Source organism: Ailuropoda melanoleuca, chromosome 6 (genome assembly GCF_002007445.2).
Source record: "Ailuropoda melanoleuca isolate Jingjing chromosome 6, ASM200744v2, whole genome shotgun sequence".
Lineage (NCBI taxonomy): Eukaryota > Metazoa > Chordata > Mammalia > Carnivora > Ursidae > Ailuropoda > Ailuropoda melanoleuca.
Window position 1 is genome coordinate 50,704,141 of NC_048223.1, and position 15,785 is coordinate 50,719,925.

The 15,785-nt window shown below is 39.9% G+C and overlaps 1 protein-coding gene across 1 annotated transcript in view; it reads right to left on the reverse strand.

The window, feature by feature from the left end:
- Positions 1-15,785, reverse strand: part of PRKG1 (protein kinase cGMP-dependent 1) — a 1,120,820-nt gene that overhangs the window by 1,044,542 nt on the left and 60,493 nt on the right. The window contains exon 2 of the mRNA XM_034662369.1: positions 2,147-2,313. Within this exon, the coding sequence (XP_034518260.1) occupies positions 2,147-2,313 (167 nt within the window). The remainder of the gene's footprint in view (positions 1-2,146; positions 2,314-15,785) is intronic.

Consider the following 15,785-nt stretch of genomic DNA (forward strand, 5'->3'; position numbering starts at 1 on the left):
ATGTTATACATGGAAAGCATTTCTACAAAGCATGCTCAGTACGTGGACCTTGTTCTAAGCACTCAGTAAATAGACGCTATGATTTCTAAGCTGCTTCTATCATAGCTAGTAAACCAGCAGTTAGTCTTAGAAACCAGATAGTAGGGATAAAGAGAATTTTCTTTTTTTGGAAAAAATTTGCAACGTTGTGAGGAAATCTATTTTCGTAAGAGATGTTCAAAATAGTCTATGGCCATACCACCCTGAACATGGCCGATCTCGTCTGATATTCAAGATAAAGGAAAACAACGTACAGGTTCTGGAAATATTTCTTTCTTGAATGGATTTTCCAATAATTAGCATCTGCAAATAGCAGAGGTCAGGTGTACCTTCATTTATGCAATAGGGATATTCTTACAAACATGCCTGGCAATAAATTACCTGAAAAATCAACTACAAAACGATAAACTATAATCTAAGAAATGCTTTAAACTTGGTTTTTTAATTGTTAACACTTCTTAACATCTCCCTCTATATTTATAGTTTATACTCGGCCTCTGTATATTTCTTGCATTTTTCTCATCTTTCCTGCTTACTACCCACATATACTCTTGCCCTATAATTTCGTCTCCTTCCCCTGCAATTGTCTGCCAAACGAATACTGTTTGTGTTTTTGTTTATTGTGTCTTGCTTTCATTCGGAAGAAAGCCTAGCTCAACATTTATTTCCTTTTGCCCTGGGGAAAAACTTCATAACATTGACCCAAAAGCTGAAAAGTTATGGAGGAAAAAAAAAAGATACAAATTATGACTTAAAAGTTGAATGCCTAATAAATATCAAAAAAGATTATGACGAAAAACTAAAAGGTGAATGATATATGCAGACAGCACATTTCTTATATACTGTCAAGTGTTTGGTAGATATCGTAATGCATACTGTTGTTTTATAATGTGTTGCACTTTACAATAAACATGTATTCCAATTATTTCATATTAACTTCAGAACAATCTTGTAAAGATGGTAGAAGAGCAGGATTTTTCAACATCAGCACTAAGGACGGTTTGCGCCAGATAATTCTCTGTTGCGGGCAACAGCTCAGCAGAGCAGCAGTTCTGGTTTTTAACCACGAGATGCTAGTAGCTTCCTCCAACAATCCCCACTCCAACTGTGACAACCAAAACATCTCCAGGTATTGTTACACGGCCCATGGAGGCACAGAATCATCACCAGTTGAGAACCACTGCCAGAAAGGAGGGGCAATCAGGAGGACCTTTTGTTCACAAATTAGGTAAAATTCAAAGAAGGCAAGTCACTTGCCCAAATACAGCCCTTCTCTTAATGACCTATCAACTTGACAATTCTAGGACACTGCCATGAATGCTTGGGGTAAGACACTAATCACCACCTAGAAACTGATTGTGATGCTTGCATGGCAACTCTCTGATGTTCTAGGCACTTCTGAACTCACTTTCTCCTCAGCTGATCTGGTCATTACATCAGGCTTTTGTTTTCTCCCAGAAGAAAAGCACGGCATCATAAATTCCAAGTTAGAAATACACAATATGAAAATTTGTCTAGGCATAAACTATGTTTGTATGGTGCCTGCCTCAGTTTTTTGTTTTCAAAGCAGTTTCTATCTTTATTGGTGCAAGATTTATGAAACAATCCATCACTCTTACTAATAAGGTAGCCCATAGGCAAACTGACCAGTCTGATTTCCTCTTTCACACACATATAAAGCCCTGAAAACATTCTTTTTATAGAAGCATGATAGCAAGAAACCTAGCCATACGCTGAAAATTAAAGGTAGAGTTGACACTTAATCTGGCAAAAATACTTTCCAACAGTCTCAAGCTTCTCTGGAAGCACCCCGATGGTGTGCAGACTTACACGGCATAATAAACAGCATTTCTTTCTCTCACCCTATCATCCTTTCTCCGTGTCTAAAAGAATACTAGATTCTCAGCTGAATATTCTAAACAGAAACCCTTTGTACAACTGGTCAACCACTGTAACGAAGTCATATTCCACCACTTTTCAAATTGTTTCTCAAAAACAAAAAGGGTAAAATGGAAGTGTCCCATGTAATACATTACCATCTGTGCGCAGGCTGATAAGATGGAAAGGGAATATTTGAATATCAGAGGATTAGAGTTACAAACCATACCTTCCATGACATACACCAGTGACCCCACATCTCCTTCTTTGATGATGCAACTGTCTTTGCCATACTCCACTGGGTACATACAATCCACAATCTCCTGGATCTGCGACAGCTCCAGGTTCTTCATAAAGTCATTGTCAAGGATAGCTTCCTTTATGAGATCCTTGGACCTAAGGAAAGAGAGGGAAGATTTATTGGCACATCTGACGAGAATTTTCATAGTCTGGGAAGTTGAACAGAGCTGTACGACGTTCTGGCACACTACAGTGCATTTTCTTGTTAGGCATCCAATCATTTTCTGAAACACCTGAGAACAAAGTAACTCCATGGCAGTCAGAAAGGCACTGAGAAATTCTCCTTTAAGCAAAGTATCACTGAATGCATGTGCGACCAACCAGAAACAAGCAAAAGCATATCATTCCATTTTGTTTTAGAATGTGTTTTCATCACAACGATTGTGAAAAATCCAATGGACAAGCACTTTAAATTGAAGTTTGCAACTTAGTTTAAGAATAAATGTGAAAGGATACAAGAGAATTTTATGGAACTGACACTATTATCACTATACTTATATATTATAAAAGAACATCAGAGAGTATTGTATTATACACCAGCAGAGTAAAAAAAACAATTTGTTTACTTATTTTTTTGTGTGCCTCTTCCACCAGACCTTATGGTCCATGAGAGCAGGGTCATTAGTTTTTTCTTTATTCTATGCCAAGTGTCTACTATAATGCTAGTTATAGGATGGGTGTTCAAGAATAATATCTTGGTTAAAAAAATAGTAAGAATTAGATTCCTAATTAGTGGTTTGAAAGAACTGGTAGAAATGTGATAGTTCTTTGTCCATACCTTACACATTTTCAGAGAAAATCTATTTCTCCAAGTGGCTTAAAGCGAGGTAACCGGGCAGATAAAACCACTGAACAGGATGTTTTTCAACACGACAGGATTTAGACATGGATGAAACAGGCAGTCAGTGGGAAAGATATTTACAAATTCTACAATTGGGATTCAGTGGTTAACAGGAAAGTTTTGCAGAACTGAAAGATGGTGATAATTTGATTCTCAGGGATAAGAAGTTCCAAATGACTTCCTAAGGATACAAAAATTAAAGAGAAACCAAGAACTCTCTTGTCAGGAGGAGCACAATCGGAGCGCTGTTGGAGAGAAGATGAAAGCAAAAACATTAACAACACAGAGGGAATGCAGCACATTTGGAATATTATATTAAGAATGTTAATTTGACCGGTATCTGAATACAAGCTGGTCCTTGCCCACATTTGCTTCACAAGTGGTTCTCAAAGAAACAACCTGAGTAGTGAATACTGACTAAAGCATTAGTCCTCCCCATTTCCGGGTGCCTTTTCTTCTAGATCTCAGTCCTGGACTATCGCCATCACACGTTATGTTTTGTAAAGGTTTTGCTATTTAATAATAAAAAGGTATGTATAAAATATAAAAACAATTGAAAATTTACCATTATGAAAACTATACTTAGAATGGACTGTTACAATGCAATTAAATTTGTTTATGAAGACTGTTAACAGCATGGGCAAAATTCTTATACTATTTTTTAGTGAGAAAGCAGAACACAGAATTGTTTTTAGAGTAAGAGTGTATTTTATAAGAGAATTTAGAGATGAAAGAGAAATTTAGATAATAAGCAACTTTAAAATAAAAGAAAACCAGGAAATCTCCCTTCAAGTCTATTAGGATGGCCATCATCAGAAAGACAAGAGGTAACAAGTGTTGGCGAGGATGTGGACAAGAGGGAACCTTCGTGCGCTGCTGGTGGGAATGGAAATTGGTGGAGCTACTGTGGAAAGCAGCAGGCAGGTTTCTCAAAAAATTAAAAATAGATCTACCATATGATCCAGAAATTCCACTTTTGGGAATATTACCAAAAGAAACAAAAACACTAACTTGAGAAGATATCTGCACCCCCATGTTCACAGCAGCATTATTTACAACAGCCGAGACAGGGAAACAAACTGAGTGTCCAGTGATAGATGGATATGTGGTATGCATACACACACACACAGGAATATAATTCCACCATAAAAGAGGAAATCCTACCAGTGGTGACAACCTGGATGAACTCTGAAGGCATTACGCCAAGTGAAATAAATCAGAGAGAGAAAAACAAATCATGTATGATCTCACTTATACGTGGAATCTAATTTGAAAAACACACACACATTGGGGCACCTCGGTGGCTCAGTTGTTAAGCATCTGCCTTCAGCTCAGGGCGTGATCCCAGGATCCTGGGATTGAGCCCTGCATCAGGCTCCTGCTCCGCTGGGAGCCTGCTTCTTCCTCTCCCACTCCCCCTGCTTGTGTTCCCTCTCTCGCTGTCTCTGTCAAATAAATAAATAAAATCTTTAAAAAAAACAAAACAAAACACAAACACACACCAAACCCACAGAACAGAGATAAGATTTTTGGTTACCAGAGATGGGGGATCAGAGAAGGAATTGGAGGAAGGCTGTCAAAATGCACAGACTGGCAGTTAGAAGATAAGTGAGTACAGGGATGTGAGACAGCATGAGGACCACAGTTAACACTGCTCTGTGATACAGAGAGACAGTTGTTGGGGGAAAGTTTTCTCTTTTTAGCATATTTATATGAGATGATGATTGTTTACTAAAACTCACTGTGGTCATCATTTCACAATAAATGCAAACCAGACCACCATGCTGTATGCCTCAAACTCACACAGTGACACATGTCAATTATTTCTCAGTAAAAATGGAAAAAAATTACCAGCGTGACAGAATTATATGTGAAGACCAATGCAAACAGAATGTGACTCTCAGTAAATGGTGGGTGAAGAAGGTGGTAACAGCATTAATTGCAGTAGCAGTAACAAAGCGGAGAGTAAGAGAGTATGCAACCATGACCTGAAATAATTTTAGAAGGAAAGAAACAAAATGTTGGCATCAGTTGTCTTTGGTGACAGAATTATAGGGATGCCTGGGTGGCTCAGTCAGTGAAGTGTCCGACTCTTGGTTTCAGCTCAGGTTGTGACCTCATGGGTCATGAGATCAAGGCCTGTGTCAGACTCTGTGCTCAGCAGGGAGTCTGCTTGAGATTCTCTCTCTCTCTCTCTCTCCCTCTGCCCCTCCCCCTGCTTGCATGTGTGCTCTCTCTCTCTTAAAATAAATAAATAAATAGAACTAGATATATTTTTTCTTTCTACTTTTCTCAGTTTATAAAATTTTCTAGAATGGACATGCTCTTTTATATTGAAAAATCTTTCATGTTAAAGGTAGTTTATAAAAAGCAATTTCTATGAGGAGAAATAAAAAATAATCTCATTGAATTTAATTCTCATTTAAATGATGACATTTAATACGGATAAGCTATTATTGGTGCATTCAATATTATTCTTTTCAATAGATTCTTGATCGTATGGTCTGTGTTTAAATACTAATGGGAGGAATTTTCACCTAATAAAGAGACAGCCAGTCATTAGGAACTTCAGAATAGACTGTTTCAAAAGCGAGACTTTTACTTCAGTCCGACAGGGCTTCTTAGCTGTTTGTTTGTTTAATTTCAGCTTGCCAAAACTCCTTCTCCTGAGACAAAGAGCTGTTTCTCCTGAGTCTTCCAACAGAAGATGCAAAACTCTGCCGCCCTGTATGATTTTCATGAGATTTCCTTTCTTAATTCTCTTCACCATCTCTGACCTCAAGAATGTCAGTAGCACCTTCAAAGGGACTCCTGAGTCTCTCGTTCCAGGATTGTGCTTCCAAACAGCAGGACTTCCTTGATCTTCAGGAACTTAATTTTAATCAACACAGCATAAATATCCTCTTGACTAAAAACTCTCTGTTTTCTTTGCATCGAAGAGCGAGGGTATCAACAGGTTCATATTTTCTAATATAATAGAGCCTGGATGCAATCAATGACAGAATCCCCAACTTGGTTAGCTACAGATGGTATCTTATCCTTTGGGAAATATTAATAGTGCTCCATTAAAAATCTAAGCCCTAGAAATGCCACCAGCTTAGAAGTAAAGCCCTCTTTCAAAAAAAAATAATTCGCTCAGTCCAAGGCTGACTGAAGAAAGCCACTTTCTCTCTTCTCCTAAACAGGACTATTAACTTGTTTCATGAAGACATCCGAAAAGGTGAAAAACAATGCAGTCTAACACAATCTCTTAGAATCATCCAGACTATCCAAATGCTTACCATGAAGTCAGTGGGGAAGAGGAATTTCAGGAGGTGCTTCCTTCTCACATGTCTTTTTAAACTGAGGACACTCAGTCTCCAGTCTCTAAAGAAACACAGGGGAGGTGTTCATCTATGCGTTTGTGTCACCTTCAAACTGAGAAATATACAACCTACGTCTTCCCGTTTATCCTTTCACATGAGTATTGCGCAATAATACTTTCACCTTTGCGACATCACAAATAATCCATCTCGTGCTCCTGTGCGGCGTTACTCGAAGATGTTCTGGGCGGTGAGGAATACTGAACGCCTTGCCTCTTCCTGGAATTCTCCCTTCAGCCCTTTCTCACGGAGAGCTTGGAACGTGAGGTCAACTCTCATCAGTCTCCACCTGCTCCCACCCTATAGACGATAATGAGTCAGAGCCTTCCCTTCACAATCCTGTGAATCTTTTTCTTCCCCTGAGGAAACAGTCGAAGACGCTCCATGTCACTGAAATATGATGGCGCACGTGAGACCTGTGAGCTGTTTTATCAGTGTGGGAGCTGGGGAAAACTGCTATCACAGGTTCCAGAAGGTGACTATCTTCTCTCGGAGTACATATTTTAACAACATGCTGCATGAATGCGACAGCCCGACCCCGGGGGCAATAAGCAGCAAATACAAAGATCTTGATTTTCGATCCTTCCTGTCTGCTTCTGTGTATAAACTATCTTTAAAAAAAAAATTTTTTTTTTGTCCATGCTCCAAATGTGTGGCTTTCAAAATACGAACACCATAAAAGGAACTTGGTTATTTTGAGCTAGCCCTATTGATTTGTCATCATCAAGTTGTCAAGCTCTGAAATATTGGCTATATATAATGGTGTGCTGGCAAACTGGCTCTCCAGGAGGGGGAAAAAAACACCCTGGTTGGTAGCTTTTGCCAATTTCTATGGTATAAATACTCCCACCATAGCCAATTTCAAGCTACTAATGTAAAGTCAACCTGCTTGCAAAATTCCTGAAAATTTAACAAGCAGTTCCTATATGAGCCACTAAGAGTTGGCTCCAGCACATCTCTGGAGATTATTTTTCTAACACCCTAAGAATTTAATGTGCCTTAATTTATAAGTGCTGAAACCAACATGATAATCCTTTCCTTCTTTAAAAAAATCTATTAGGTGGTATAATATCTCCAGAAAATTTCATGCCAGGATTTCCAGCCACGGGTCTTCCAAACTTTCCAGTTTGAGAAAATGAAATGGGAAGTCCACTTCCCCTTTTACTTACTGCAGAGAAAGTCCCTGAATAGACACAAAGAATATTTGATAGAAACTGTCTTTCTACACAATCTTAGGTAAAAATGGGCAATTCTGGGGCGCCTGGGTAGCGCAGTCGTTAAGCATCTGCCTTTGGCTCAGGGCGTGATCCCGGCGTTCCGGGTTCGAGTCCCACATCGGGCTCCTCCGCTGGGAGCCTGCTTCTTCCTCTCCACTCCCCTGCTGTGTTCCCTCTCTCACTGCCTGTCTCTCTGTCACATAAATAAATAAAATCTTTAAAAAAAAAATGGGGAATTCTAGGGAACGGCAGGGAAATGTACACCCATCTCTCGAACAAGGAAACCAGCAGTATTCATTATCAATAAACAGAGCCTCAGTTTTCTCAGCATTAACCAAAGAATATTGTACATTGCATTTACGGTAGAGTAGTCTAATAACTGCTATACAGCACTAGCCTTATTTCAAAGAGCGGGAAAGGTTGTTTCAGGCTTGGGCGGGGGGTGTCCATGAAGGCTTTTCTAAACTAAGGACTACATGACAATAGCAACCAACCATGCAAAGATTGTGGAGAAGAGCATTCTAAGTCAAAGAAAAAACACACACAAAGGGGCAGAGGTTGGAATGAGCTTGATCTGTCCAGAGACTCGAAAGGAGACCTCTGTGGCTGAAAGACAGAGTGAACAAGAAGCAAGGGGACAGGGGAATGAGATTGCAGGTGGGCAGCAGGCGGGTCTCACAGATCCTTGAAGCTGGGACAGTGCTTCAGTGTTTTCTAAAGCCTCAGGAAGGCGGTGAAGGAGCAGAAGAGGTGGCTGACAGGTGACAAATCAGACATAAAAAATAAATAACACAAATGTACTTTAAAATAGTACTGAATTCACGGAGGTGTTCTGCCATGTAATTATTGATTAATGAGTGCTAACACTGCAACTTATTACTATGTTAATAGGGAGAACCCGGTCTCATAAATCCTACGTTTTCTTAGACTTTGAATCACTGACTCTCGGGCAACTTTCACATGTTAGGAAAGGATGAGGTCTCTTCTCCGATTTCAGGCTATCTTCAGAGGCCTAGAATTTTCTCTCCATTGACAGCCTCTCTCCCCTGCCAAACACACACAAGGCAATAGCAAATACAGCCAGGCGGCCGTGCCCAAACACGTGAGAATTAGTATCTGGTCTCTTTCTTTGACAAAGACTTCCACACACTTTAAAAAATAGTCAAAGCTACTAAATGATTACTAAGAGTGAAAATCAGCCAAAGCAGTTGAAAAATGTCATATAAAACTTCTGCAATCAGCTTCTTGGCTACAAAAGCAAAAATAAGACTCACAATCTCGTTAGCTCTCAGTGGTCAGTTTTAGGCTCATGTGTCAGGAGAAGCAGTATTTTAAATGCAATTTCAAAGCCACCCTGACCTTGAGTATAGTCTCTGCAGGTGGCAACTCAGAAGTCCAAACACACGTGGACGGTTTACTCAGATAAAGTCATCGCAAGGCCCCTTAACAGTTGCTAATGTTGGGAGTCCTTGCAACAAGGTAACTCCGTGCCCCTGCTGGGAAATATTCAGGGAGTCACCCGTAAGCAAGAGAAACTCTTGGAGTCGTCCTCTCGCTGCCCCAACGGTTACAATTCTGTCCAAACAGTAGGTCCTATTTCTCGTCTGACGGCTTGGCTTTCCTGAATGAGCTCTGTAGGCAGAAGCTGGCCAAGAGCAAAGAAATATCAATCAGCCCCCACTGCTGAAAGGTGACATTTAATCCTGCAAAACTACTGACCAATTGAGAGATTTCCTCAAAACTGAAGATCAGCTTTCAACAAGTTTCAGACTGCATTTTCGCATCAACCAACTCTGCTGTGGCTCTCCAGATCTCGTAGCAAAAACGGTCACGAAGAGATCAGAACGATTTGCAGCACTGAGACCGAAAATCAGCATGTGATACAAAACACGGGAGTAGCTGGGCCAAAATATATGGTAGCAACATAGTTCTGATGAATCTTTTATCTATTAATCTTTCGTCTATTACATGCATTGCAAATCTTTTGTCTACTACATGCATTGCAAATAATTTCCAGTTGCCTTTTCCCTTCTAACTTTACCCTCTGGTTCTGAAGTATAGGAGAATTTAAATGAAATCGAGATGCTATAAATCTAAAGAAAAAGCAATGGTTGGGGCAAGAAGATGGTTAACCTATAAAGTCTATGTGCTCAAATATCACATAAGCCTTCTCCTTTTTAACTAATACTCTGTGCTCATTCAAACTAACTAGGAACAATAGGAAGTAGCTCTTGAAATCACTGCTTTGATGTTAACCAGATGGAGAAGACTTGTACTAATTAAAGAAAAAGGAAATTATTGTTCTTTGTACGTGTTCACCAACTTCCAAAAAGTCAATGTGAAAGCCTTCCATTCAACGATTCTAGTCATTCAGTGCTCTACACATGCATTTTACAGCTAATTCACACTAGGGAGCCTAACTTAAAACAGAACAGTCTCCAAAAGAGCCCAGATCAAACTCCCATCCTCTGAACATCTCTTTCATATCATGGAAGTAGAAATGTGTGGTTTCACAGAAGCACCGTCAAGTGCTTTCCATGCGAATGAGTAAGACCATCCATGTTACATTACAGAATGTAAGAACCATGTGGCCTGGTCTATTCACTGTGGATTCACTCTATTTTTAAAGTTTAGATCTTTAAACAGCAAAACAGAACAATGATTAGAAAGAAAACATCTGACATATATTTACATGTCCAACTGCAACTCAACATTTTGAAGTGATTGTTTCTCTCTCAAAACACTCAAACAATTGAGATCGCTTAGATTGTAGTCGTTTCCAACAAGGTCAAGCTGATCACGCCAAGAACACCCATGAAGTTCCTCATCACCCAGGGTGACCCTACCTCTAGGGCATAGATCGGGCGCCACGATGTCCTGTCCAGCTCTTGAAAACCCAGTCATTGTTGTGTGTATATACACTGCCATTTCAATGACCTCAGTGGCTTGATTTTAAAACTTGGTCATCAAAGAAATCATTTTAGAAAATTTTCCTATTGTTCAGGTGCTTCTCAGATTTAACCTCTGGGATGAATTGCCTTACATTTTAAATTACCTTCCATTTGTTTGAGCAGCAGGAAAATAACATGTTTCTCTATCAACCGCCCACCCCCAAAATGTGTGTATTTTCTCTTGCCTGAAAATTATAACTTAGGTCATTCATTATTTCCTCTGGTGATGCTTCCAGGAAATTCGGGCCAAATTTAGCCTTGTTACAGAGACCCCGCAGGTCTTCAGGAGCAGATGATCTATCGTGATAAACGTGGATCCATTTCAACTCCAAACACCTTAGTTTGCGTTAAGGCTTTAATGCGTTAGACGCTTTGAGTCAGCCTGGAGGGAGATGATATATGCTGAGAAACTCTTTTTTTTAATTTAAAAACCAGACAATCACGCTCCTGGTTGTAAAAGCTCAGTGGTTTCCAAGATTCTTAACCAAGGTGAAAAAAAAAAAATCCATGATGACAGCATGAGATCATAGTGGTAGTTTTACTACCACTACAACCATTCATCACATGGTTAACCCGTGTTCCTCAGCGAGGAGCCTTAGCTCACGGAAATCTCACAAGGACTTGCGGAGTTTGCCATGGGGGAAGTGAGGTTCAGAGCAGCCATATAACCAGTCCAATGATCTGCAACTGCTACATCACCGGTGAGAGTCAGGATATAAAGGTAAACCCATTTCACTTCTCAGCCTCACTCTACTAAATTATCTGACTTACAAGCCCGCAATACAAAATTGTATTGATAATTTGAATAAATTATCCCAATTATAAAATCCAAAAGCAAACATTCTTTCTCACTTATTTCTACTTCTGCAAAAGTAAGAATGCTACGCTTGGATAATATGACCTTTTATCTGCAGAGAGCAATGCATGCTTTCAAAACAATTCCCCATCTAACATTTCATTCTATTATTGCCACAAACCTGTGCGGTAGGTAGAACAGATGTTACTATTATCCCTATGTGACAGATAAGAATACAAAGGCACCAAAGGTTTGGATGCCTGCCAAGTCCGTGGTAGAGATTAAAGTAGGACTCGGGTCTACTGACTTCCGCCTGAAATAAACACGTTTCCAACCTCCGTTCATTACACAGACATTCATATTCTCTCAGACTCTCTCTCTCTCTGTCTTTGTTTTTCTCTGTATCTCTCTCTCTCTCTGTGTCTCTCTTTCTCAGACCTTCAGCCACTGGGCAAAGACTCCATAAACCCACTGCACCAGTAACAGCAGGGAACTGTGGTCATTTGACAATAATTCTATAGTATAAGAAAATTCTGTGATGGTTCATTCAGGGAGATTCCCTCTCTGACCTAATTCATTCTCCACATGAGAGAAGTCTGAACATATCTTGTGGCTCTCATGGGGAGATAACTGTGAATACAGAAACATCTCTTGAATTCAGCAACGGAATTCAACTCATTTTGACTCCAGTGTGTTCACACTTGTCCTCTCATTGGCCTTGAGGATACCCCCCTTTCCCTCTCTCTCCTTCCCTTCCTAAAAGCTTGCCTCAGATGGACTTTATATACAAATATGGAGGGGAAATAATTTGTACAAAAGTTTACTGTCAGTTTGGGTGACTATCTGTATTTTAATTCAAAATAAAAAGAGACCTCCTGTTAATGCTTATGATAGAAATATAATATTCCAAGAAAAATGCAAAATGTCCCAATTTTGCAATTAGTGTAATTAGTGACCAGTAATACAGACATATTTCAGAGAAGTCTGAGTATAACATAGTAAACATTAAAAGCTTTCCATATAAGTATTTTTACAGTAGAAATCTGATGTGTTGAATTTATAAACCCAACAAAAACTGTTAATATCAAGGTTTTTGCACTCTAATTTAATGAGTTAGCTATCCTAAATTTTTGCCAAAGAAGCCAATGCAGGGAGGAAAGGAGGAAGGGAAGGAGGGAGATAAATGTGATTTTGTCACTTGAATCCACTATCTATTTATCCCCTTGTACCACAATGTCCTTTAAAAGTTTATCCCTTTCAGTGGCAAATAGTGAATATTTATTATATTTCCAATGAAACAATTCTAGGTTCAAATTCTGCCACTGCAGGTAAATACAGATAACAGTGATGGATGGGCTTAAAACACAGCCATAATTATCCACAAAATGATTGAAAAAGTGACCTAGAGTAGCTGTTGACATGAGCCACAGTATTTATGGAACGAAGTCATACCTACAAATCTGAAAACCATTCCCCAAAATGTGTCCCTTGTGAAATAAGGTCACAATCGTCAGTGAGTGAAGGACAAGAAGAAACATGGAAGCCATAAAGAAACTTAGGCAGGCCATGAAGCCAAGGAGGTTGAGTATAATAAATAAATACAGAAGACAGAGGGTTCATAACACCAAGTGCACTGGAATTGCAAACAATATGTTTGTACGCACCTGATCTAAAACTGTCTGAATGATCCCAGCCAGTCAAAGGGGGGGACTTCAGGGCTTTGCCAGGCCAAGGTTCCAGAAGTCCGAAATGGGCCATAGAAGGGAGGAGAGTTGGCTGCTGAGCTCGTGGAGTACTGAGTTAAAGTGAGGTCTAGAGACACCTAGAGAAAGGAATTCATCCAAAGGGCAGAACTGAGCCTGAGACACTGACTCTCGAGACTGAGGCAGTTAGATGGAGCACAGGGACTCAGGGGGCAGACATGAGGCAGGGATGATACAATAATCCTGGGGCAGTGGTTGCCAAGATTTCAAGGGACTCCTTTATGGAGTGGTTGGGTTGTGATACCCACAGGTGGAAACAGGCCACTAATGACACAGGGACACCTAGACAAACACTCGGCACACAGCCCCTCCCGGTTTCTACTTTTTTGTCAGTCTCCGCAATGAGCAGAAGATGAACTGGCCAGAGGGAGGTGAAGTGTGGGGAGAATCCATGAGGACACAAACTTTCCTCATGGGCTGAGTCCATGTACAAGGAGGGCTGCCAAGAAGAAAGTCCTTGGAGTATTTTTATTTGAGGTGCTTTTGGACGTGTTGTCTCACCTTATCCTCCCAATAAAAACTTCTAGAAACAAATGAATCACGCAACTTAGCAAAATGATTGATATAACATTTCATTTCCATCCCACAGCCCTTCTTCAAGACTCCAGGTTTATCAGCTAGTCTTACAAGGTAGTCTTCAGCTACCTGTCCCTGATCCATCCATCCATCCTTAGATCCATCCATCCATCCACCCACCCACCCACCCACCAAGCATGTCTTGAGTGCCTCATATATGGCACTGGGGGCACAGGGATGAGTGAAATAGAGTCCTTGTCTTCTCAGAGCTACAATTCTAGTAGGAGAGGAAACATGACACAGAGGTCAACAAACAAACAATATTGTTAAAACAGAGCAAGTGTTCGGAAGGTTACAAAATGAATGCTGAATGCAAACTCAACAGGAAGGCCTCTTTGGGTTCTGAAATAAGGACCTCTCTAAAAATGTAATACTTTGGCTAAGATTCAAGGATAAGATGAACCCCCCATAGGAGGAGGGCGGTCATGGCAGGAGGAACAGAATGCTTTCAGGCTCAGATCTGGAGAAGGGGGTTAGAGCCTTTTGATCAAAAGAACGGATGGCTGGAGGTGAATCTGGGGACATAAGTGGGGCTGGTTTAGATGGGGCCTTGAAACTGTGAGAAAGAACTGGATTCTGGTGAAATGAAAAGCAACCAACAGAGTGAAACAAGGATAGTAAGTGACACGGTCTGAGTTATATTTTTAAGAGATCACTTAGGATTGCTGTGAATGAACTGAGACAATTGCAAGTAGGAGAGAGGAAGGAAAGCTCAGGAAAATGCTACTGCAGTATTTTCAAGCAAGACATAGTGACGGCTGAGGTTAGGAAGGGGACAACAGAGACGGGCAGAAGCATGAACAACAAAGTATATTTTGCAAGTAAAAGCTTTGGGACTTACTGCAGGTCCAATGAGGGGAAAGGTAGTATTTTGTTAACATACTACCCCAAGCACTGTACAGATTCAGAGCAATCCCTATCAAAACACCAAGAGCATTTTTCACAGAACTAGAACAAATGATAACTAACATTTATATGGGACCATAAAAGATCCCAAAGAGCTGAAGCAATCTTAAGAAATTAGAACAAAGCTGGAGGTGTCACAATCCCAGATTTCAAGATATACTTCAAACATGTAGTAATCAAAACAATAGGGGACTGGCACAAAAAAAGACACCTAGATCAACAGAGCAAAACAGAGTCCATAAGTAAACACACACTTATATGTTCACAAAGTAGGCAAGAATATACAATGGGGAAAAGACCGTCTTTTCAACAAATGGTGTTGGGAAAACTGGACAGCTACCTGCAAAAGAATGAAACCGGACCACTTTCTCACACCATACACAAAAATAAACTCTAAACAGGTTAAAGACTAAATGTGAGACCTGAAACCATAAAACTCCTAGAAGAAAGCATAGGCAATAATCTCTTTGACATTGGCCATAGAAACATTTTTATAGCTATGACTCCTGAGGTGAGGGAAACTAAAGCAAAAATAAACTATTAGGATGACATCAAAATAAAAAGCTTCTGCACAGCAAAGGAAACCATCAACAAAATGAAAAGGCAACTACTGAATAGAAGATATTTGCAAATGACATATGATTTGATATAACCTGCCAAAGGGTTAGTAACCAAAATATATAAAGAACTTCTACAGCTCAACACCAAACAATATTAGTGATAATAAAAGTCCAATTAAAATGGACAGATGACCTGAATAGACATTTTTCTAAAGAAGACATCCAGATGGTCAAGAGATACATGAAAAGATGCTCAACATCACGCATCATCAGGGAAATGCCGATCGGAACAATAAGACATCACCTCATACCTCTTAGAATGACTAGAATCAAAAAGACAAGAAATAACGAGTGTTGGCCAGGATGTGGGAAAAAAGCAAACCCTCCCCTCGTACACTGGTGCAGCCACTGTAGAAAACAGTATGGCGTTTCCTCAAAAAAATTAAAAATAGGACTACCCTATGATCCAGTAATTCCACTATTGTGTATTTACCCACAGAAAACAAAAACACTAAGTTGAAAAGATATATGTACCCCTCTGTTTATTGTAGCATTATTTACAGTAGCCAAGATATGAAAGCAGCCCAAGTGTCCAG